Source organism: Lampetra fluviatilis, chromosome 1 (assembly GCF_964198595.1).
Source record: "Lampetra fluviatilis chromosome 1, kcLamFluv1.1, whole genome shotgun sequence".
Lineage (NCBI taxonomy): Eukaryota > Metazoa > Chordata > Hyperoartia > Petromyzontiformes > Petromyzontidae > Lampetra > Lampetra fluviatilis.
The window spans coordinates 23,579,768-23,605,473 of NC_136275.1; the positions used below are offsets into that span (position 1 = coordinate 23,579,768).

General features: G+C 44.8%; 2 protein-coding genes across 3 annotated transcripts in view; one reads left to right on the forward strand and one right to left on the reverse strand.

Moving 5' to 3' along the window:
• Nucleotides 1-16,463, forward strand: part of LOC144934209 (signal transducer and activator of transcription 1-alpha/beta-like) — a 28,200-nt gene extending 11,737 nt beyond the window's left edge. The window contains exons 10-24 of one of the 2 annotated variants that reach the window (XM_078859803.1): nt 3,298-3,390; nt 3,510-3,569; nt 3,730-3,759; nt 4,105-4,198; nt 5,857-5,898; nt 6,600-6,683; nt 7,464-7,562; nt 7,983-8,118; nt 9,799-9,851; nt 10,715-10,809; nt 11,227-11,375; nt 11,883-12,062; nt 12,550-12,619; nt 13,004-13,103; nt 13,350-16,463. In XM_078859803.1, coding sequence (XP_078715929.1) covers nt 3,298-3,390; nt 3,510-3,569; nt 3,730-3,759; nt 4,105-4,198; nt 5,857-5,898; nt 6,600-6,683; nt 7,464-7,562; nt 7,983-8,118; nt 9,799-9,851; nt 10,715-10,809; nt 11,227-11,375; nt 11,883-12,062; nt 12,550-12,619; nt 13,004-13,103; nt 13,350-13,379 — 1,315 coding nt within the window. In that variant the 3' untranslated portion in view covers nt 13,380-16,463. The remainder of the gene's footprint in view (nt 1-3,297; nt 3,391-3,509; nt 3,570-3,729; nt 3,760-4,104; nt 4,199-5,856; nt 5,899-6,599; nt 6,684-7,463; nt 7,563-7,982; nt 8,119-9,798; nt 9,852-10,714; nt 10,810-11,226; nt 11,376-11,882; nt 12,063-12,549; nt 12,620-13,003; nt 13,104-13,349) is intronic. The other variant, XM_078859813.1, reaches the window with a different exon arrangement.
• LOC144934218 (glutaminase liver isoform, mitochondrial-like) overlaps nt 16,448-25,706 on the reverse strand; it is a 56,993-nt gene continuing 47,734 nt past the window's right edge. The window contains exon 18 of the mRNA XM_078859826.1: nt 16,448-25,362. Coding sequence (XP_078715952.1) covers nt 25,203-25,362 — 160 coding nt within the window. The 3' untranslated portion in view covers nt 16,448-25,202. The remainder of the gene's footprint in view (nt 25,363-25,706) is intronic.

A 25,706-nucleotide genomic window follows, 5' to 3' on the forward strand; every position in this document is an offset into this window, starting at 1 on the left:
ACAAAACATTTTTTTTTTGCTATTTCAACAGAAGAATCACCTGCTTCTATTATTTCGCGCATCAGTCACGTGATCAGAATATTGATTTATACTGGAGGAATCCGATGAGCTGTAAAGCTCTTTTTCAAATGTCCAGCAATACAACCTCACAATGGTTTTAGTATTTATTTTTATGAATCCTGGATTTTTATGAAAGAAATCATTATAAACCCACTGCTGGATGAAGGTCTCCCCATGTTTTTGCCATTGCCTCTCGATCTTGCAATTTCGTCGTCGTCATCCATCTTGTCCCTGCACATTAGCTCATCTCATCGCCCCAACCCCTGTGGTGGTCACACATTGCTGTGTATGACTTTTGATTTATTTCATCAAATATAAAAGCGTTACCAAATTATGTATTGAATGAATACTTTAATGCATGGAACCTGGTCTCCTGATAATAAGGTTCATTCCACAAAGTGTTGCAGCAATGTCTTTATACTTGTGTAGTGGGTTCTACGGAGACACACACTAGAACTTGGAGGCAACACGTTTATTATAACACCCCAACAGGGTAACTGCATAAACGTACACTTGGTTAACTATACCACAACGGGGTAACTATATAACCGGGTCAGTCAATAACACACTGCCTGACCCACGATGCCGAGAGTAAAGACCAAGGACCGAGGATCGAAGAGACGTAGCACCGGCGGGTTCCATTCCAACAGACAGCCCGGATCGGCTCTCGGGACTTCCCTTTTATGCCTCTGAGCGTGGCCTGGCTCCGCCCTCGGCCACGCCCCCTTCTAGATCCTACTAGAAGGCTCTGGGCCATATATCACGTGTCCCTCTTGCCACCCTTTGGCCCCCCTCGCTACCCTCTCCTGTGACGTGCCCTCTCGGGTTCACCCAGACCAGGGGTCTGCAACCTTTAAGACATAAAGAGCCACTTGGACCCGTTTCCGAAGGAAAAAATAAACTGGGAGCCGCAAAACCATTGCAACATTTAAAACAAATATAACACTGCATATATTGTTTCTTACCTTATTGCTATATACAGGATCGTGCAGTCAGCTGTCAATCCGAATAAAAAAAGGACTTTTTCACTTAACAATGTAAAATATATTTTTGCAAATTAATAGCTAAATTACCTGGTTAATGGGATTTTTGCTTCTGAACCTCAGTGCACAGTGTCTGCACATCAGGGCTGTAAGACGTCACCTTCATTTTCACACAGGCTTGCAAGCTGTCATCTGTGAGGCGTGATCGATGTTTGTTTTTAATATAGTTCATGTTGGAGAAGACCTGCTCACATACATATGTGGAGCCGAAGATCGACAGGACTCCAAATGCATACTTTTTCATGTTTATATAAGTGTTGGGGATGGCATTCCATGTTTCGAATACAAGTTTGTCCTGTTTGGGAAGGTTTTCAATATCACTCCATTTATGATTCTGAGCCAGAATGGCCTTCTGACGGGCAACATCCTCAAGAGTAGCGGTCAAGCATTTGAACTTGGACACCCATATATCTTTGTCGGCTATATCGGCCAGTTCCATATCAAGATCAGGTTGACTTACACCTGCAAATGCAGTCATATTCAATAGGGATGGATCGATCGCCAGGGGAGTGCCAGGGAAGGATAATGTCGTTTTTTCCTCTCTGAACTCACAGAATCGTTTCCCAAACGAACTTTGCATTGTGGTGATTGCAGACTTGAAATATTCCAAAGTTATCGTATCTTGACTTTGTTTGAACTCTCTCAAAGAGGGAAAGTGAGACAGTGTACCTCTCTGTAAATCTTTGACAAACACTGTCAACTTGCGCTCGAATGCCAAAACCTCCTCCAGCATGTGCAGGGCTGTGCCTCCTTTCCCCTGAAGGGTTGTATTTAGCGTGTTTAGATGTGCTGTCATGTCTACCATAAAATGTAATTTTTCCAGCCACTCTGGCTGTTCCAGCTCAGCAAAGGTGAGCTCTTTGCTGCCCAGGAAGGTTTTTACTTCTTCCAAACATGTGACAAAGCAACGGCAACGTTATTGCCTGTCACCGGGCGGGCAGTGTGGAGCGGAGCGGCGACCTGTCAGCAGCGGCAACGCCAGAGCAGGTGTCACAGTGCGCCTCCTCCCCTCGCTAGCATCCGCCCCGGAGCCGCGGTCAAGGTTCAAAAGAGCCGCATGCGGCTCCGGAGCCGCAGGTTGCCGACCCCTGACCCAGACTGTCACGTCCTCAACTGCCCTCTCTGTGACCCTCACCAGAACCATGCCCCTTAGGGCCCGCTTCCATGCCATACCCACTCTGGTGCCAGAGAGAGGCTCAAGACGCACAATACCACTCTTGTTACAGTAGCTGGCGCTAAACGCCATAGTGACTCCATTTACGTCAATACACTTGTGAGTGGTGATGCAGTGGTTAGCGCACTACACTCCGAATCCAGTGTCTAAGTTAGATTTCCGGCCACGTCTAATATCAGTGGCGAAATGATATTTGAACTAGGACTGCCACCCAGCCCTCCCTCCCTTCAACCCTTCAACCCATACTGACCAGCATGGTGACATATGGTCAAATGACCCCTAAAATTGACATCCCATGGGGAAGCATTAATCCACAAATAGATTGACAAGGGACTTATTATTACCATATTGCTTCATACCCAAGCAAGCTTGTGCACAGTAAAAAGAAAACACATGAACGTCTTAACCATAAGATTATCCTGAGATTTAATTACTTAGGTCTCGTTTCTATGGCCTCTGTTTGTTGTGCGGTAAAGCACTGAACACTCATGTGCACAGCCATTGCAATTAAACCTGCAACAACGATTGGACAGTAACTCCTGATTGAAATTGTCCAAAGCCTTCAACTTCATATCGCCTGCAACAAAGCACACGATTACTAGTTTCGTGTTTTTTAATGCTCGAAGAAGAAAACAACATTATTTTAACCTTTCACAAATGGAACATATTTCTAGATTATCCACTACTCTAGAAACAAACAGGAGAGGTTTACCACTTTGATAAAGCTGTTGTTACTTTCATATTGATAACGACGTACCATGCAACTCACACCGCGTTAGTTTAACACATAGGCTTTTGCGACCAATATCCATAATAGGGGTTTTTTGGGTTAGTTCGCGTTACTAAATCATATCCTTCAGAACTTGTGAAATGGGTGTTTTCCTGCTGGTACAGTCTCGCCATGCAGCAACTGATTTATGGTAGCTGTTGGGTGCAGTCTGCAGGAGGGTAGGTTCTCATGTTACTCTGTTGCTCATCTGTCTCGCTTGTGTGACTGTCCACCCACGTGAATGACCTCAGCGCCTTCGTGGTGGAATGCCAACCGTGCATGCCCACGCACCCACAGAGGCCGCTGGTGATCAAGACGAGTGTGCAGTTCACAGCCAAGATCAGGTGCGTGCATCGCACACGGTGATATTTTCCAGCAGAGCTCCGGCAACGCAGCCGGTACGCAACATAATGTCCACGGTTCTAAGCTGATACTGCATGTGCGTTGCTCCTTGCTGTTACAGGCTCCTCGTGAAGCTGTCTGAGTTGAACTACCAGTTGAAGGTTAAGGCATCCATTGACAAGTGAGTGATGCTTTCTGTAGTATCGGTCCCATTTTGGCCTACATGTCCCCTAAAACTAATGCAGTGCATGTTTTAAAATGAAAACCGCAACTCTTGTCAGTTTGACAGGTGGTAATAAAGACTAACCTCATGTATTTTTTTTATTTTCTGCCGTCATCAGAGATATTGGCGATAAGCCTCCAGTCAAGGGGTGAGTGCCTGAAATCCATCTCTTAAGATTTGTTTAATGTTCTGACATTGTGCATATTATTAGCAAAACATTTTAATCTGTCATATTACACAGCATCTTTGGCTGGGCAATATTTAATTCCAAAAACAAACAAGACTAAGTATACCATCAGTCCTTAAAGTCAGTTACTCTCAGACCACTCAGTGGCCTTAATTACCTGCAATATTACTATGCATAAAATATCACTAGTTAGTTGACAGAGTACTCCGAGTCCATCACATCTTGTGCAATGTGAGCCAATCAGCGGCAAGGACAGCTGCAGCCAGTGTCGAGGACTAAAGTCACCATGTGTCCCACCAACCCTAGCTTCCGTCGCTTCAACATCCTGGGCACCAACACCAAGGTCATGAACATGGAGGAGTGCAACAGTGGCAGCCTCGCGGTGGAGTTCCGCCACCTGGTGAGCTCCTCACACGGCACACGTTCACAACGCGAGTAGTCACTGCACCTGGCAGTCAGCCACAGCTCACCGCTACAGCTGCCTGGGGATGTATGTATGTTAAACATTTCACACCGTACGGGGACAACCGTGCTAATTGGTCATGCGGGTGAAGGACAACAAACTAAACACAACAAGCAATTCTAAAGAAATGAGTTTTTAAGATATATTAAAAGTATATATTTCCAGTGGATTACTAATATCGGATGTAAGATTGTTCCAGACGTCCACAGAAGCGCATCTGAAAGCGCGTAATGCACACTGGCGGAGCCAGTTGGGGGGGTGGGGTGGCACGTGCCCCCCCAATGATCCGATTGAAATCCCTAATTTCGATCGGATCATTGGGGTTTATTAGTAATAAATTGGCATTTTGTGACCCCCACTGTCACTGTAGCGTATTATTATGTGCCAGGGATTCTATGAGATGATAGGACAATAGTCTGAGTCCATAATTGGCAATAAGTAACGGCAAAGCAGTTATAAGTGACTCAGAATTGCGCACAGTTGCGTATACAGTACACGACTTCCCTGAAGGCATTCACCTTCAGCGAGCGCGATGCCGATCACACACGGTTCGAATTCGACCCTCGATCGATGGCTGCGCCATCGCCGCACACGCGTCGAATAAAAAGCAAGGGACAAATCCTTACTTACTAACAACTCCTCTATCATTTTTCATTGCTGGAGGGGTTTCCCCCCCTACCTGAAAATCCTGGCTCCGCCATTGGTGATGCAGTGACCGTCTTTGTTCGATGGCTAGGTTTATGCTTCTTGACGAGATCAGCAAGGTATTGTGGTATTGTGGCAAGCGTGATGTTACAAAGCATAAGAGCAAGGTGTGCTCTGCAGTAAAGTTGATGTGCAAGACCTTGCAATGTCATGCACAAGCATTGCCAGAAGAGTACTGGTGTCAAAGCCAAAATACTGAATTTGAAAATCGCCTGCACACAAATATAAAATATTTCTTCCCATGCATGGGTTAAATTTCCCTATTGTTTAATATATATTTGATCTCAATGGGCTCTCACCTGAATCGAAGTAAGTCAAACTGAATAAAAAATCTCTGCATTGCAGTAGCAGTATAATTGTACCGCAAGCAGCTCTTTGTTGAGTGTTTACCTGCCAGTGCACTAGAGAATATCAATGTGTGCAGGCAAGGTTCATGTTACACCTCCTCACCACTGTCATACTGCGGTAGAGCAGCAGTGACGCATATGCACACACATAGTCGCCTCTTACATAAACCGATCTATGATAGCCCCTTCCGCCTGTTCTACTGCTTTTGAATACTCATAGTTGAAAATAACTTTTAAAGGAGTCTTTGTGTGTGTGTGTGCGTGAGCGGTAGTGTAGCGGTTAGCACGCTGTGCGACGAATCTGGCGACCCAGGTTCGATTCCCGCTCACGGCCAACATCAGTGACGATTATCTGAACCGGTCCCGGCCCTCCCCTAGGTCGACTCAGCCTCAAATGAGTACCTGGTGCGGTGTGTAAACATTGCCACTGGGGAGACAAAGGCGGCCGGGCGTGGTGTGCCGTTCCGGCCTTCATAGGTGCTCGCTAACAGCACTTGCCCCTGTTAAGGCTTTACGGGGGATCTTTGTCTTTGTCTTCTGCAGCAAGTACGAGAACAGCGCACGCAAGCAGGAGGCAGGAATGAGGTGAGGTCCCCTTTACTGCACCCAGGGCCCCCATGAGGAACGCAGCTTGCCAAGGGATCAACAGTGCCCCACGTTTGATGGAGAACTCTTGATAATTCAGCATGTCGCCCAATAGATTTGCGAGCTCGTATAAGTAGTAACATCGCGAGGTGCCCATTAATTTCCATGGAATAGTTAATTCCGGGTTGGGAGATTAAAGAAAAAAGCATGGATTTCAGGGTCAATGTGAGGAGGAAAACGTTGGTTGAGTGTCTGATGTGCATGTCAAAGTAGCACGGTGACGTAGTAGGGAGCACAGGTGATGCATCTGCAAAGTCACCGTAGTCTGCTGACCCATAATACCTGTGTGTTCACCTGTCAAACTACTCCACATACTCCCAAAGTAAAACTAGCTTGGCACTAAATCTGTGGTGATATCACCTTCACTTTGCGGTGTCAAATTTTAACGTATTGTGCTACATTCGCCATTATCCAGATTCGAATCCTGTATTCGTTACCTCTCTGAGTAGGACTGTGGCTAAATATTTGTTCTTGATAGTGTGCCAACAATTTGTGACACTTGGGAGGCAAAGGCAATCGGACAATGATGTCTCCACCATTGTCACAGGGCATCCCAACCATATCAGGTTATTGATAATCAGAACTTGCCCTGCAAGTGTAAGGTGGCTGAGAATGTATTATTTGTGTGTGTGTGTGTGCAGGGATCACTGATAGTGACGGAAGAGCTCCACCTCATCAGCTTTGAGACGCAATTTTACCACCAGAGCCTCAAGATGGACCTGGAGGTAGCTGTCCCACGTGCAGTGACAAGATTATTGGTTGGAGTTTAGATTCGAGTGGTAAAACATAACTACTTCAGGTTTAGTAATTTAAGTGGAGTCCTATCACCAACAATACAATTTGGATAGACATTGCATCTAAATGCAACTACATCTGAAGTCCGTGCAAAACATTCACAGATTGGTTAAACATATGGGATGATATAATGGATACACATTTACATTTCTGGCTAATATTAGTGTTGTTTTTTGTATCTGTGAATAACATTGGGGTTTTTGCATTGTTCGTAATATCAAACGCGACCATGAATGCTTTGGAGTCTGGCTTTCGAGCTTGGCATTAGTTATTTCTTTCCGCACCTTCGATTAGCACGGTTGGCTATGTATGGTGCGAAATAAGTTCAACAAATTATATTCTTGGTTCTTTCGGTAAAGTCACGTAGAAGGGAAATAATAAAATAATAAAAATAAAACAATCAAATTCTCACGTTGTGAGAATAGTGTGAGAATGTTATTGTTTTCTTTTTATTATTTTATTATTTCCCTTCTACGTGACTTTACCGAAAGAACCAAGAATATGAATCCCTACAGTCACGAAAGCTTTAAATCTAAAAAGTTCAACAAACATACTTTCATAAATGGGTTTAGAGGGCGTGATACTGCAGATGTCATCTCTTCTGAAACTCAGTGTGATGTAAGTGCTTGCATTGTCACGGAAATATCTTTGCAGCTTGAATGTGCATCACAGTGCGTGCATTGTGTGTGCGGTGCTTTCGTCTAACACAGACGACGTCTCTGCCTGTTATTGTCATCTCCAACGTGAGCCAACTGCCCAATGGCTGGGCGTCCATCCTGTGGTACAACATGCTCACCAACGAGCAGAAGGTGAGACTACATGCACAATCTTCTGGGTGGATGGGGCAGTGCAAGGCGATATTTTTTCCTCCGTTTCTAAATTCTAGTGCTTGGAGAAATTAAATGACGGCAATAGCCCTCTATTGTAAAAAAAATCAAACTTACAATGCATTTTTTTTTCTATATGTATGTTGAACTTCCTTCGCACAATATGTAGCCAATAGTTCTAATCGGAGGTGCAGATATATAAAGCGTCTGGCATTAATATTGGTTGAAATATAATTATCTCTGCTAGATTGTACAATTAGAAAGGTACTTCCAAAACATTGTATTGAATGTGTTTGTGTTGCGCTAATTAAAGTCGTATCCATTACATGTCAGTGGTAGTAAACAAAATAGAACAGTCAGGATAACGAGGAGTGTGGCGCCACGTCTCTGTCTCTACCACAGAACCTGTCCCTGTTCCTGAACCCACCGGCAGCGAGCTGGAGCCTGCTCTCCGACGTGCTCAGCTGGCAGTTCTCGTGCGTCACCTCCAGAGGCCTCAACCCCCAGCAGCTCGTCACGCTCGCCGAGAAGCTGCTCGGTGGGTCCAGCGCGCGTTTCCCCCCCCCCCCCCGCCAGCGGCGCGGCCGGAGGAGGGCCTGCTGTAGGGTCAGCGGTGGTGACGCAGCGCTGCGTTTAAAGGGTGCATCGATCCCATCGATTCTCAATTGTCATATCAGGGCTCTACGACACATTTGACCACTATTGAGTCGTGACATAGCCAACACGGTGGCGTGTAGCATCGTATCGACAGGCTCGCTTATTGCAACTCACTACTCTACGGGACGTCTGGCAAAACTGCAGTTTGTACAAAATGATTTGGCACGTGTCGTTGCGGGTACTGCAAGATCCGACTGTGTCCATCCAGTGCTCGCCGAGCTGCATTACCTTCCAGTTGCCAAACGAATACATTATTAGGTAGCACTCATTACACACAAAGTGCTTGCCACAAATGAACCACAATACCTTGCTGATCTTGTCGAGGACCATACACCATCACGCGAACTCCGGCTTTTGGCTAGCCATTGAACAAAGACAGTTACTGCTTTCAGATGCACTTCTGCGGCCGTCTGGAACGCTCTTCCTTCAGATATTAGGAAGTTATGCACTTTTAAATCCAAAAATCATTTATTTAGAACTGATTTTTGCGTTTAGTTTGTTGTCCTTCCCCTGCACCTCCGAATATCATAGTCGGCTATGTATGATGCGAAAGAAGTTCAACATACATACAGGGGGAGGGCCCGCATTAGGGTCAGCGGTAGGGACGCGGCGCTGTGTGAGAAGTCGTAGGCGTTTAAAGAGTGCATCGATCCATCGGTTAAAATTTATTCTCACGTACACGGTTCACACGTGGATCATCCATGTGAGAATCGATCGCATTAAACTTATGCAAATAACATACAAATGATATGCGAAAGTTATACCTGCGCTGATGAAGCAAACTAAAATACAGAAAGATGCACAGTACTCAACTTGTGTTTAGTAAAAAGTCAGTGTCTCCTTGCTCAAGCAAGTATTGGGCAGTACTCATCTCTGTTGACAGGCCTCACCCAGTTACGGTAATTATACATTGCTATGGTGGGAACCAGTCTCTTCATAGGATGACCAATGTTGACTTCCCATTAAGTGATGTGAATTTATTGACCCTGGGAAGGATGATGGGCTGAATTGACCTGTGACAAAAATATATATTTCATAATTCAAACTCTGGGATAGAATTCTGGGATGACACGGTGTGTCTGTACCACTTGTGTTTATGGTGATTAATATGATGGCAGATAATTATTACTGATAGGAACCTCCTGATTACACCAGCCCACAGGGGATTATTGTGTCCGTCCGTTGTGCAGGGAGGGGCTGGGTGGGGATGGAGGGGCTGGGTGGGGAGGGGAGGGTGGGGAGGGGCTGGGAGGGGAGGGGAGGGTGGGGCTGGGTGGGGAGGGGAGGGTGGGGAAGGGCTGGGTGGGGAGGGTGGGGGGTGGGGAGGGGCTGGTCACCCCATGGTGCCCTTATAAAACTCAACGTTTAACCTACTCACGCCGGCTTGTGCCCGCCCTCACAGTCGGGCATATTTGCGGAATACCCCACGCCGCCGTTGACCCTGGCCATTGACCGAGCAACCCAACGTTCCTACCAGCTCCCTCCGCAGGAATGTGTTTATAATGGCATAGCTTCTACTGTGACGATGCCTGACCCTATCGATGGCTCGACATTGTTCCAGGTCTCACTACAAACTACAAGGAGTGCCAGGTGCCCTGGGCTAAGTTCTGCAAGGTGAGATCAGCAGCTCTCACTGGCAGCAGGTTCTAGCTTAATAAAGTGATAAATATAAAAGGGCAGAGAATATGCCTCAACATATCTGTCTCGCCACATAAAACGCAAACGTATTTCTACACATCCCGTCAGCCACACATTCCCCAGGGAGTGCATAATATCAGCAGCCATTGATTCAACACGAGAAGATTTAGACTGGTTTGACATTGAGTGTCTCATCAGCAGTCTGGCTTGCTTGAACCAATTCTGGTGAGCTGCCAGATGTTTAAAGTCAAGGGCCCTCTCTATTATACAAGGGTCATAGATCAACGCAAAACGATGAAATAAATACACATCACAGCATGACGCAAATTATTATGTTCGTGTTAATAAAGTGATGTAGAAGTTGACTTGACCACAATGTTCTCATAAAGCATGATTAATAACCCAAGATGCTGTTTTGTTTGTATTTTTGCACTCACCGCATAATGCGATTTATATTAATGGACCATGCTGTGCTGGTTGTTATTTTATGATCACAAATTTTTATAGTTAACGACAATCATGACATTGTTTTTATGGGTACTCAATAGACATAATATGAAAAAAATAACGCGTCCATCACAATCCACTGCTGATTTAAGGCCTCCCCACAGTGTCTATCGTGTGCGGAGTTTGACCGTACTCCACTTGTTTCAACGTTTGAAGAGGCTGCTGTACTGCTATACTGGGTCGATGTAAGGGCCATCTCGTGTCATACAGTGCTAGTATTGGTAAAGGGTATTGAAAATGTTTGTGCAAGGTGTTACTGATGTGTTGTTAAAAAGCAATGTGAAAGGAGTCTGTATGGCTTTACTGACATACCGTGTGTACGTGGAGTGCAGGAGAACATGCCCGAGAAGCAGTTTTCGTTTTGGCTGTGGCTGGATGGGATCATTGAGCTCATAAAGAAGCACCTTCTGCCCATCTGGAATGAAGGGTAATGTATGAAATGGAGGCAACATTCACCTATTATTCCTGCACCACTTACCTCACCGGTACATCTCACGTTTCCATCAGCAATCGATCTCTCCCCAACACTAAGCCTCCGCATTACTCACTCTTTCATAACCACACTCGCCCTCTTCATAGCACTCAGTCTTTCCGTGCTAGTCACCCACTTCACCATGAATGCTGTGGGCTTCCAATAGGCTGAATCAGCCAAGTGCAGTGCAGTTGACAAAAAAACAAAAGAGGACAAGAGGTTGGGCCACGTATGCGTGGTGCTTGCTCCATTTACCTCTCCACACTATAGCCACGCTCGCCTTGTTGGACACTCGCTCATGGTACCTGTCCAAGGGGCAAGCTGATGCTCAACGGACGAGCTTTGTCTTTGTCTTTGTCTGCGCACACACAGGTACATCATGGGCTTTGTGAGCAAGGACACGGAAAAGTCCCTGCTGAAGGACCAGCTGAGCGGCACCTTCCTGCTGCGCTTCAGCGAGAGCAGTCGTGATGGTGGCATCACCTTCACCTGGGTCGAGAAGCAGGATGGCATTGCCTGCGGTGAGCTGGGGGGAGGTGGGAGCGTGCGTGCTTTGAGAATCGCCCACTGGGGCATCCCTGGTAACAAGATGAGGCGGTGGGCAGTGGGAGTATGGAGAGGTGGGAGAGAGGAGGGGGGTTCTGGAAAAGGGCAAGCAGAGGTGCGAATGTGATAACACGGCCACGACTAGAGGGTGGGCCGGCGTGAAGAGCACCGGGAAGAGTTTGTGAATGGAATTGTAATAAAAGGTTAGGGAAAGAACAGGAATCTTACAACACTTAAGGCCACTCACTGCAGGCCTGGTGAAAACATGGACAGAATAATGCATGTGGAGCAGTCCGTGAAGCCGGGTGGAGCAGGATCCGATTTTTAATTGAGTTAAGGAGTGCTGTGACCCTTGTTTGAATCAGCTGCTTGCCCCTCCTGTGAGTGGATCACTATGAGTGGAGGCTCACGTGCTGCCCATGTGATCATTGCCACCGCCCCTCCTTCTCTCATCTATTGTCCACGGGGTTGCGCGTCTGCAGGTGATGTTCAGATCCACTCGGTGGAGCCGTACACCAAGCAGCAGCTAACGGCCGTGTCCTTCCCCGACATCATCAATTCTTTCAAGATCCTGAGTGATGCCAACATTCCAGAGTGTCCCCTGAAGTTCCTCTATCCGAACATCGGCAAGGACCAGGCCTTCAGCAAGTACTACTCGCGCAGTAAGTCCTGAGCCTCTGTGTTTACTTGCGTGCATTATATGTATGCACAATACAACAGTCTCCCACTCGTGCTGATGAGACTCTCAGCAAGCCCCTGTGAAGGTCATCATGTCACATGAGAAGGTGATGTGACCAGGAACATGCTAGGCCATGCCTCTGTCTCCCCAGTGTTACTGTTAACACAATTGCAAGAGTATCCATTTCAGACTGAGTTACCCTAGTAGAAGCCCAGGTCATGTTCACGTATCGATTTCCAGATGTGTACATAGGCACGAATCGAATGTGGGTTGCCAACATGAGAATGCACTTTTGACTTTTGTGGGTCTAATTGCTTAACCCCATGTTCAATTTTCCTGTAGTATCATAAACAATATGTTCTGCACAGACTTTATCATTTTTACAGAGCCAGTAAATAGCACTCTAAAAAGTAATGACAGATTACATTTAATTCTGGATTATGTGTGTGTTTCATCTGTGTGTGTGGCAGAGGTTGATGCCATGGAGGAGGATAAGAAAGAGGGCTACATCCAGACTGTGTTCATCCCGGTGCATGAGTTGTAAGCCCCTCTTTGAATCATTGTTTTATGGAGATTACCACATTGGTCTTATTTGTGCTCGGCGCGATGGACGAGCGACTTGGCCTTTCTCTGTACATCAGTTGAATGCGTTGTTACGTGCGCTGTGTTGCGAGCTCTGTGCCGTGTGCCACACTGTCTAGGGTGTACTGTGCATGCTCTGTTCTGTACTCTACGCTGTGAACACCGCTCGCTGCACTCGCTGTGCCATTCGGTGTGTGTACACTCGCACTGTGCCATGTGTGTTGCTTGCTGTGCCGTACAATGTATTGTGCTGCGCGTGCTACCTGCAGTGTGGTGTTTACTGTGTGCCATGGTGTGCTATGGGTCACTGTGCCTGTGTCCACCTGTGGTGTGCCGCGTCAGCAGGAGGGTACCCCGTAACTCCGACATCTTCCCCATGTCCCCGGAGGACTTTCAGCAGCTGACGGACACCTTCCCTGACTTTGACCAGATCAGCATGGAGGTGAGGTACTATTCAGTCAATCCCACATCGATCCTCTTGATTTAAATATCATTCATCACAATCATTAATAAACACTTACTGTACGTGTATCCAAAAATATTTTAACTGCATGAATTAAAATTACATTCCGCAAGCAACGGAGTTGTGCATCATACTTTACACCAGTAGAGATTGACCTCTAGAGATGATATTACGACTGGATTACAACTGGTGTATAAGAGAAACTGCTTTGTTTTGCCCCTGCAGCTGTGCAGCCCACCCCATCCTCCCCTGTGATGAAGGAGACCCCTCCCCCAATTGCGCAAACCAGCATCGCGCGCCGGTGGTGGGAATGAAAGAACTGCCCTCATTCCGAGGCAATTGCACCAGTCTGATGATGACAACAATTAACAGTCGCCCTTAAAAGCTGTCCCTTAGAGACGGCCATTCAATGAGAAACCTGCCCCCCACTCCTTTCCTGTCCACAATTCTTGTCTTTGCTTGCCTCCGAGGTTATAGCCTGGAACCGTATATGTCAACGCGTATTGCTGCCACAGTATGTACACTTGGATCGCTAGCTCAAAGTGTATGAACGTTAAAACTGTTTTTTTTTTGTAAAATGTTTAAATCACCCTGAAAGTTGTTCATGAAATAAGCTCCTAAAAAGCTTTATTGATGAGGCGAATGCCCATTTGAGGTGACTGAATTGGCACTTTTGAGATTCTGGCTTGAAGTCCTGGGGTGGATAGGTGTGGTCTCCCTCAAATCCCCCTACCCAGGTGATCATGAAAAAGGCCCAAATTGATGTTTGCACTTGGAACTCCTGTGCTCTTCTCTTACCATTTGCAGCAGGAGTATAGACGGCCATGCACAAGAAATACGCTGGTCTCTGGCCACACAGCTTACATGTATTAAGAGTTTGTGGGGATTCTAATTGGCAAAGACAGGTGGGGTAAATCGCACACTTTCTGTTCTGCATAGCATTACCGCAGAAACCGCTGCTGTGCTATAATAGTTTTTTTACCCTTTTTTCTGGCAACCAAACAGACACCTTTTTACAAGGAATCATGGTTGCATTAACCACAATACCTGCGGTCAGAATGCAAAAAAGGGTAAAAAACCTATTATTATAGTTTGCTACTGGTAAAGGAGGCCTCATGATGTAAATGCTTTCCCCGAGCCCTAATTACTCTGATGGTGCATTGTCTTTGAGTTGTGCGCATTTTGGCGTCATCTGGTCCAACACCATGTGAGACTGGGCTCTAAGAAAAAGCTGTCTCTGGTATGGACCAATCAATTTCAAGGACAATGCATACATTATCAGAGTTGTTTTTTGTATGCATTCTGACCGCAGGTATTGTGGTTAATACAAAAATGATTCCTCGTAAAAAGGTGTCAGTTTTGTTGCCAGAAAAAAGGGTAAAAAACCTATTATTATATTTTGCTAATGGAAAAGGAGGCCTCATGATGTAAAAGCTGCTGTGCTGTTCCTGGGCACTCCACTGTTATCCAGGGCATTGCAGGCAACCTGCATAATGCAGAGAACATCACGTGTACGAGACTCACAACTTCCAGGTTACAAATGAACACGTAGTCAGTCGTTCAGCAATGTGTGTATGTACGGACGTTGAACTTATTTCGCACCATATGTAGCCGACCGTAGGTATGAGCAAGAAGGATGCTTGGGTGACCTCTAAATATATATTTGAGCGATTTATAATAGATTTTTGGGTCAGATTGAGTCAGTGGCATGCGTGTCGTAAACCCTGCTCCATTCGACACGGCCTGTTAAAGTTGTCACGTGATGTGCCAATATATAACCTGAGTGTTGGACAGCAATTCACATTTAGCTGGTAGTTCCAACCAGCTTCCATGAAAACACATTTTGAGTATTACCCCTAATATTAGTCGTTTCTTTAGCACTTAGTTCCTCCCCTCCCCCCAACCCAACATTCTTAGTCAATAAGGAATTTGGTCAGTGTTCCAAGCAGGAACCTGACAAATATGCACTGAGGCACCACGGTGGTGAGATGCTAACTTACCTTACCTGGTATGCAGGAGCTTTTGGGTTCGATCCCGACCCCAATGTCTGTATTTGGGGTTTGCATGTTCTCCCCATGGTTGAGTGGATTCTTCTCCGGTTCCTCCGGTTTTCCCGCCGTATTTGGCTGCTTAAAATTTTCACAAAGGCCACTGCATTAAATATATTAGTTTGTGGCCACGAAGCTTCTGAAAAAGTTCCTAGTTGAAGGACATTGTTGTTTTTATTACTATTAGTAGGGACTCCAATTGAGGGAAAGCCTTGGGCTGTAACATTTGCACACTGAAAAAAACTATTGTAAATACATTAGCAATCCTTACAATTCGTGAATGTCAATGACTTCCAAACTTATTGCTTCTGCTGCAATTATTTTTAATGGATATGCGTTTCTTTTTTGAAGCACCTATATATTTGTCTTCGTACTGTTTAAATAACGTGCATATGCTTTTTGTCTAAAGTAACATTACTATAGTATACCTGTTTTTGGAATTTCAGTCTGATACTATTCTTGCAACGTATATATGCGTAACATTAAGTAATGGGATGCATGTTCGATAGTGGTTCAGGAAAGTAGTCGACACTGCTTGTTCCATTAAATAACTTTATTGAAACAAAGCCTTTTTTGTACACAAGCACTCGGGCACTTAGATACATACGCGAACACACAAACAACAGTTGTCTGTTTAACATTTTGCTTCATGTCAACTTTACTTAAAAGTACTGCACCTCAAACTGCACTTAATGGGATTGCAAATGACACCAAGACGAACAAAGCGGTGTCCGTGATTCTGCTATCAATCATCAAATAAAGTTGCCCACAAGTCTTATTTGTTGCATCTTTGATCCTGCTTGAATCGATAACCTACAATTCACAATCGTCATTTGGAAGTAAATCTGCTGTGTACTTTTGTAACCATGTGCTAGTAAATTATTCATCGCTGTCAGGGAACTAAAAACGACAATAAAAATTATGCAAATGGTTGATTCGAAGCTGACTCTACAACTTCATAGCAGGTACTTTTGAGAGCACGTTTTTTGTTTGCATTCTGACCGCAAGTATTGCGGTTAATGCAGACATAATTCCTTGTAAAAGGTTTCAGTTTGGTGTTTTAACATCTGTTTTGTTGCCAGAAAAAAGGGGAACACCTATTCTCAGGTACTTTTGAATTTAAAAAAGTGGTCACGTGTCAAAATAAATGAAATATATTCAATGAAAATGCTGTAAATCTTGACTTAAAGCTTTAGTCACTGCAGGAATTCATATTCTTTGGGTCTTTCTGTAAAGCCACATAGATAGAAATAAAAGAAAAATATATTTTTCGATTTAAAGCTGTCGTGACTGCAGGGATTCATATTTTTGGTTCTTTCGGGTAAAGTTACGTAGAAGGGAAATAATAAAACTCAAACAATATTTCCCTTCTACGTGACTTTACCGAAAGAACCAAGAATATAAATGTATTTAATATTTTTATTACAGCCACGTAGATAGAACAAATAAAAATATATAATTCTTAATAATAACATTTATATATTATTTAATATTTGTATTATTTGTTCTATGTGGCTTTACCGAAAGACCCAAAGAATAAGAAAATGCTGTCCGTTTGCCCTTGGAAGCTGCCTCCGACAGACCAGTATTATTCCATATGACGGGGATACCGAGGTGTGGGGGCACAGTGGCCCAGCCAGCCTCAAGCCTCTCCTCACTCACCGTTGAGACCAAACCCAATCAATCGCCAACTCCATGCATCTGATTAACCAGCAGCCACAGCAGATCTGCCTAAAGGTCAATCAATCCAATTACATTGATTAAATTACCAACTATGGGTAAACTCCACTGGAGGAGTGTTGTACTCCCGGTCACAGGTATAATAAAAACCCATGGGTGTGTGTGTGTGGTAGGGCATGCAAAGTAACATCGTGTCCTGGTAAATTGCTCTCGTGTCCCAACGCTGCTTTGAGGTTTGGGAAATCTTGAGCTGACCGACTCCAAGGGTGTGGGGTTCCTGGTAATAGCTATGAGTGCTTACATTGTGTGTGTGTGGTAGGGCATGCAAAGTAACATCGTGTCCTGGTAAATTGCTCTCGTGTCCCAACGCTGCTTTGAGGTTTGGGAAATCTTGAGCTGACCGACTCCAAGGGTGTGGGGTTCCTGGTAATAGCTATGAGTGCTTACATTGTTTTTAGTCATTCCTGAAGCTCATGAGCTGTCACTGTGCTAAAGGCTGAACGACCTCACACTGGCAGGCAAAATTTGATGTAGTGTTACATCGCTGACAATTCTGGAAATAAAAGCAATACATTTAAAGCCTCCTTGAGTGCATGCCCATCGATTTGTCTCATACAAGATGCCTTTCACTGTCATTTTAAGACAACTTATTTGATCTTTGGGCTTGCCAATTCCACAATACCTCGTTTAGCATGAGTCACCAACTGGAACCAAACTAGATTATGGTATATCCTATATGTTTTGGTTGAGTACCAATTCTGGTTGTGGGCATGTGATAAGCATGCAGGCCAGTTCACTCAATACGGGCTCACTCGCACACCCAATAGCTCATACCAAAAGCTTGCAATGAAAAACTCAAACTCCATTGCATAGAATATGGCTGGATGCCAACTTCTAGCATAACAGTGAAAATAATACTAACGTTTCAACAGTGTATCGCTTCTGCCCATGGTGGTTCACACAGCAGCAGCAAGTTCGGTGCATGCATCAAAACAATGCCAAACATGCTGATGAGTTGTGTTAACAGGCAGGACACTTGAGTACAATTATTCAAGTCAGCAGATAAGAGGCTATCTTGTCTTGCAGGCATAACCAATGAAAAACATACATTCAGAAACTCAATAGTGATTTATGCTTTTTGAACTGATTGCCTTGAAAGTTGCTTAATTTAAAACCGGCTGTTACATAACATAAGTAGCAAACAGCTGTGTATGTTAGATACCCATAACATAAATTGTCGACAGACTAATTTAAATGTCTCGACTCTAAAACACTGCACATCATAGTATCCTGTGTTGGAAGGCTGCATGTCCAGGATGAAGATACTTTGAACACAACCAGCTTCACTTCAGTTCACTATAGTTTCAATTTCATCAATACTCAACATAAACAAATGGGGAAATGACAAAAAAGCACAAGACCGCTCATGACAACATCACACTGGAAAAAAATCAATATAAAATACTACATTGCCATAAACAACGCGGGTTTGCACAATGAAAGCCAGTTGCTCATGCTGTACAAATACAATGAAGCAATACCAGAGCCTCTTCTTACAATAACTTAACTGCACATTTGTAAAAATAAACTTTCCAAATAAACATCCTCACCTTCAGTACTAATGGTTTACTCAGGTCACAGAGTGACAACCAAAAACGATGGCGCATTCATGCATGGACTCGCGAAGCGAAAACGCTCGGCTCCTCGATGTGTTTTATTCCAGCAAGTGTGTGTCCTGCGCATCCACAATTGCGTGAATATTGCAGACTGCAATACAGACACGCACCAATGCAGCACTCGGATCCACAACTGGCAGCATTGTGAGAAATCTGCTCGAGGTGGTATGCTCGTAACTACTCTTTGGTTCTTTCTGTAAAGTCACATAGGTATAAAATAAATTAAATAACGACGTTTCGGGTGCAACACAAGCGTCTGATGCTGGGGTTGTCCCACCTGATGACGGACGCTTGTGTTGCGCCCAAAACGTCGTGATTTAATTTCTTTTATTTTATACCTACGTGACTTTACCGAAAGAGCCAAAGAGTATGGATCCTTGCAGTCACGAAAACTTCAAATCTAGATTGAATGCTCGTAACTGTAAAGGCAAACATCTGTACCAAGCCAATGTGACAATTATCGGTTTACTAATAATGTTATAATGCCTCATACTTCAAAGTGGAAAGTGTTATGAGACCCCAAATGTATTCCCAGAATGTTACTTGTGGACAGTGTAGACTCGTCATTGCATCCCTGCAGGTTTCTCCATATGGAAAAGGAGAGTAACTGCAAATCTGAAGACAGTGATTTTGAACTAATGTATCGGTTTCAAGTCTGCTTGGATATATATTACTAAAGGCATTACTCTACATAGTTAAACTATCACTCAATTATCCTTTAACAAACCTATCTATTCGATCAACTATGTTAAATTGGCGCAAAAATGTATTGCCAAAAAAGATTGACTTCAGAAGTTAAGAATTTACGAGTGACGAAACGAGATACGTTCCAATTTGGAGGCCTCATTTGGTTTAAAAAAAAATATTTTCAAAGGCAGCGCCAGCAAGTCGTATGCAATCGGGCCCAGGACACATTCTTCCAATTTGGAATGCTATAGCATCACCTTAAGACTCATCGGACCTGCTCCAAACACCAGTCTCACTCAATGTGGCACGGCGATGCCAGCGATGATGAACAACGGGCAAAGCTGTGGCCAGCAAAAATAAAACACCCACTGGGAAGGATTCCGAGTACTGAGCTCCAAAGGATTCGGAATAAACACTACACCTCTCATTTGGATATTGGCAGAAGCAAACAAGTTTGGTATATAACAATAAATATATATTTTTGTTCCGTACAACCAATAAGAAACATTTGTTCTTACCATTTGTAGTGAGTCACTTCTGAAACACTATTTTAGGAGGCAACGTTTATTCTACACTACATATCTTACACACTGTTCACACATGGGATAACTAATTACAGGTCAGAGCAGCCAACACGCTGCCGGAGACGAAGACGTAGCACCTCGGGTTCCACTCCACCTGTAGACAGCCCAGATTCAGACTCTGGGCTTCCCTTTAATGCCCCTCAGCATGGCCTGGCTCCGCCCTCGGCCACGCCCCCTTCTGGAACCTTCCAGGAGGTTCTGGGCCGACCTCCACGTGCCACCTGCCCGGCTCCGCCCTTAACCACGTCCCCTCCTGGAACCCTCCAAAGGTCCTGGGCCATGCTCCCCGTATCCCCTCAGTCACCTTTGCCCTACATCCTTCATCCCGACCCATCGCGTGCTTCACCAGCCAGCCGGGGTACCGTGTCCCCACATGCCCCTCTCCGCCAGCAGCCAGCACCACGCACCCTAGTGACCCACTGCGTGGTATTACATGCTGTGCTGGCTGCTACACCATATTCCCTCATTCTATTGTACCCAGCTCTACGCGCCATAGTGATCCATTCTATGTCACTACATATTTAAGATTTATTAGTTTAAGTCCGTAGTCTACAGTAAGTAAATTTGACAAAGGAAACCACCACCACAGTAACACCAGACCAGCACGAACACTCAATTATCTACTTTAGGCACAGCAATGTCTACAAGTGCAGTTCAAGCAACGACATCCACCTTGTGCCTTTACCACAAAGCTGTCATCATCCCACGAGCAATGCACTCGTCACGGGCTCGTTTTCACTACATTGTACTCCGATGACAACCTTCATATGCGTCTCGTCAGATCTTACAACTTGCACGCCAAAAAATTGACGTCCGTAAAAACTAATTTCAGAGATGTACATTCGGTGTAAACATTGCGGTAAACAAATGGTTACAATTTGTATTGGGGTGTTTTTGGCGGGATACTATAGTCTGAGGGTCTGACGCAATGCAAGTTGGTGCTGATGCACAGCTCAAATCCATGTGACTGACACAGAAATCAAACATGACCCTTAATCTGAAAATGGTCCCATGCGCAGTGGATACAGCTCAGTGACTACATCGTCTGACTAAAAAGTGACTTCATAGTCACTGACCTATTCCAAATGTTTTTGTATTTCTATCAGTAATGCTCAACTCCGGAGAAAGCAAAACCAGTAGTATCTAGAGAGGAAGTCTCGTATTGAATGGGCACTGGGAAAGAGTTCAGTCTGCAATTATGGCTGTGATTAAATCTTGGATTACTGTATATTTGGTCTGGGCTGGGCCTGTTCCCAGCACGACTAATTTGCAAAGTCATTGAACACAATGAAAAAAAATCCTACAGATTAATTCCTTCATTTGATAAAAGAGCAGTCAAACTACACTGGAAACATCACGCAACTTCCGATGTGACTGCGTTTCTGATTGAAATGTTTTCAAGTCTCGGACGTCTCTGACTGCAAGAGGGATGATAACAGCCTTCATTGCACGCATGTACTACACCACTGGTTATAAACACATCTCACGATGCTCTGAAAGCTTTCAATACGGACGACACCCACCTCGCAAGGCCACAGCAGGACGGCCAAACAGTGCAAACATAGAAGACCACAACTCCATTCTGACTACAGCTATCCCAGAAGCAGCAAAACCCGAAAACGCATACTCAGGACCTGGATCAGGACCTGGGTCAGGACCTGTATCAGGACCTGGGTCAGGACCTGGGTCAGGACCTGGAGCTGACCGCCAACGTCGTGGATGAGGGGCAGGGAGAGACAGTGGTGGAACACGTGATGATAGATGAACCCCTACGCACGTGGGATCGTGAGTCCACGCTTCAGCTGATCAACGCCTATAGGAACTTTGTGGAAGTGTTCAGCAGACGCCCGCACCTTAAGAAGGAGATATGGGCAGAGATCGCGCGGCACCTGCAGCAGCTCGGACTCAGATTCCAGGCGGTGCAAGTAGAGGGTCACTGGAAAACGCTGACCACCGCCTACCGCAGTGCCCTGGTGCTGAACCGACAAGCCAGCGGCAGCACGGAGCGGCGCTTCTGCCGCTACTTTAACGAGCTTCAAAGCATTCTGGGAGACGGTGGGGCGCAGGCTGTGGGGGGCAGCAACATGGCCGCCGGGAACTCGGGAAGCGCCACAGGAGGAGGGGAGGTCGCTGATGGAGCTGAGTCTGCCATCCTCCACCCGGCCTCCTCCACAACCGCCAGCAGTACCACGGTCGACTTAGCCTCAAATAAGTCGTCGGTCTCCCTCGCGGAGGTGGAGGAGCTGGAGGAGGAGGAGGCTGTCTGCGTGGAGCGTAAACGCTGGCGTCGCATGACGGCCCAACAGCTACAGCCACCACCGCCGCAGCCACTGCTACCATCACCACAACTACCACCGCTACAAGTACAGCGACAGCAACAACCCCAGCCGCCGCAGCATCTATACCACAATCATCACCACCACCATCAGACACCGAAGTACAAAATCGCGAGCTACTCGCTGTTCGGCTCTACCGCACCCCCCCTGGCTTCTGTGAGCATGGCCACAGCCTCCTCATCCTCCTCCACCTGCTGCTCACCTGGTCACCCCTCCCACGTGACGCTCGGCAGACAAAGCGTATACGTACTACTCGTATTGCAAGACCTCGCTCGTTTATTAAATTAATATTTATTTAAAAAAATTGTGCTCGTCTTGCAAAACACTCGCAGACCAAGTTACTCGCAATCCAAGGTTTTACTGTATTTGGTGTGATATAATCAAACAGGAAAAGAGAATTCCTGTAATTGTTTTACATCGAATTATCTGTAAAGGTGTGACCGGAGATGAAATAAAGCAATCAGATCTCGCGCAGGATCTAGACAGACTGTTGCATTGTGAGATTGTTATGCATTGAGATTGCTTAGGGAGGCATTCATCCCAGCAGTTGATTTATCATGGATGATATCTGTTAGAAATTATTTATGTTAAAATCAGTGACTGCACAGAGCTGCAAGCCAATCTTTCACGTACACACTCAATATAAATATTTAGTCGTAGATCTGTTAGGCATGCTTCAGCGGAAACTGTGTGGTGATGCGCAACGGGCCTAAGGTACAGAGATGTACTGCCTCATGTGTCTGTATGCGTTGGTGTGTATAGAAATGGAGTGCTCATATTTACAGTAAACAAACATATTCACGATAACAATAAACATGCAAATGTAAAAAGTTTAGATGTAAAGTGTTCCGCTCAGCACAGTTGTCCGATTTTAAAGAAATCCCATGTTGTTGATGTATTTGGAAAGCCAAATAAATATTTGGTAAGCCAAACATTTTCAAGGATCTGCCTGTTTAGACTAAGCTTGTCCATTTTTATAATGTAAATGTCGGCCTAGTTAATTAATTATATTAAGTTGGCAGGTTTAAATTCCTAAATTTCTTCTTCTTAATATATTAATTCCCTGCACAAATGCATCACAGGGATTTTCATTGTATGCATATTTATGTTATATAACTGTGACTTGTAATGTGCATACGAACTTTATCTGACCAGACACTTAATATTGCAGCCAATTTACTTTAAAGATGCCTTAGTTATAGCAGCCCAGCACTACTTATTATCCAAACTCACAATATACAAGTGACCGGCTCATTATAGACATACAAACGTGTCTTTAATTCCCCTATACACACTTTTGATGATTGTTGGAACTACCAAATATTTAGCATATGCATTTGACTTATGATACTTCCTCATATAAAGCCTGCTATATCAGCTGAAAAGAGCCAGTACCAGTTTAGTTGCTTTTGCTTTGCTATGTCATGAATATGTGCTTGCATTCAACTAACAGGGGACAAGTCAGGTACTTTGAAGGGTGATCGCTGCTCATAAAAAATGGCCAGTGCTTAAGACTCAACACATGTAAACACAACAAACTAAAAAGTATCCAACTTCTAACCAGACGAGAGCTTGTCAAAGAACCCTGGCAAAATTCCCCGCGGGCAATCACATGGCCATGTCTTTGTTCTTACGATATAAAAGCACAATTGACATGTGCATGTATACACGAGCTGGACTCTCGCCGTCTGTTGGGCCTAAGATTCAGTGTGCGGTATGTCCAGTAGAGGCTACTGAAGCCCACGCAATGCTCACTGAAGCTGCTTACAGTCTCGGAAAATGTAGATGCATTTGCAGCAAGAAAAGTGTTTCACTGATACACTTTGAAAATTGTGCTGGAGATGCGGCTGCCGAAGTCTTGCCAGCAGGGTGTGTGAAATCTATTGCCGATGAACCTCACCTGCATCTGCATACTTTTACTGAAAGTCATATATATGCAACTGTAATATTATTATGAATAAAAAAATCTGAGAATGTTATTCAACTAGCATTAGAGCGTGGATAAGTCTCCTATTTTATTCACACATAAGCAACCATGTTTAGCTGACATTTCATGCCTATCATGTGACCATAAGCAGCCAATCGGGAGGCAAATTCCCTCATGCAATCTCATCCTGAATTCAAAAATATCACAATACTTTTTTGCAATAATTAAATTTGTCTTTTGGAAACACTTTCTTGCAGCATATGCATACACAAGTACTGAAACCCTAAGAGCAAGTGTTCCCTGGTGCGTGAATTTTAGGGAAAGAAGTTCTGTAACATTCAGTTTATCAAATGTTTTAACGCGATTTTAAAAATGTAACGTTGCTTAAGAGAGACCAGTCTGTTAGCTTAACTAAAATGCCCTGAAATAATGTTCTGACCACAACAGAAATAAAATAAACACAATTTAAATATGACGATAGCTTACTTTAAATGGCCGCAGAGTGTACGCTCAGAAATGTATAGAAATATAAGCAGTAAGCGAGTTCCACAGTTTAGATGTGTAAGTAAAAGGGAATTGGCCTGCTGCGTGGTTTTATACGAAGAGCCACACAATACGGACGGCACGTGAGAGCAGAGAGAAAGTTTGAAGCACAGCTATCTTGTCCTGAACACAGCAGTGGCCAATAAGTGGCTCGCAATCCACTTGTGGATCTCAAAATATTTGTTGTGGATATCAGAACAAATCAGAACACTTACATAAGCAGACAGCAATTTTCGTTACGGCTGACGGCAAATAAAAATCCTCAAATAAGAATTCACGTAAAAAAACTTCTTCCAATAGATGGCGCTAGTACTTTATGTCGATATGTTAGTGTATTGGCCACTGCTGCCTGAACGCATTTTGATCACCCCTTGTAAATACTGTCGATGCTCAATGTCATATTTATTTAAGCACTTACTTCTAAGTGTACAGCGAGCAGAGGTTTTTAATGACCGATTATATTCGGTGATGCTCTTGAAGGGTTGCAATAGATCACGCAGTGTCAAAGTCACAGGGCCACATGTGAGGGCGAAACCCTTGGCGTGCGCGCGCGCACACACACGTACATGAGTACCCCGCCCTGTGCCGCTCGCTCGCTCACACCATGCTCTCCAGGTTGTCCTTGGTGGCAGATTCAGGCAGTGGCTTGTCGGCCACATTCCCCGCCTGCAGATACTTGTGCTCAAACTGTTGCAGCAGGTGAACAATCTCCTGGTGTCCGAAGCGCACGGCCTCATCCATCGGGGTGTTACCCCACCTGTGGGTACATCACGCACACGTGAATGCACACACAGCAGCAGTGCACATAAAAGCACCGCAGCACAGAGTAATGGTCAGCAATGAATAGCAGCATGGAGCAATGCAGTCCAACAGAGAGCAATGGTTCAACAGTGCACAGGTTTCTTATTTGAGATGTATGTTCTACAGCTGTTGATCACGACAAAGCAAGGTTAAGTGGCATTTGCTATTTTTTTTTACGAAAACACTATAAATCTCAAACAGCCAAACTATGGCAATCTAGTGTGAAATCTAAGAGCGTGGAAATCGACATTCCAGACCGGCCTGCATGGTTGCTTTGTTATTACTCGTGAGTCATCACTT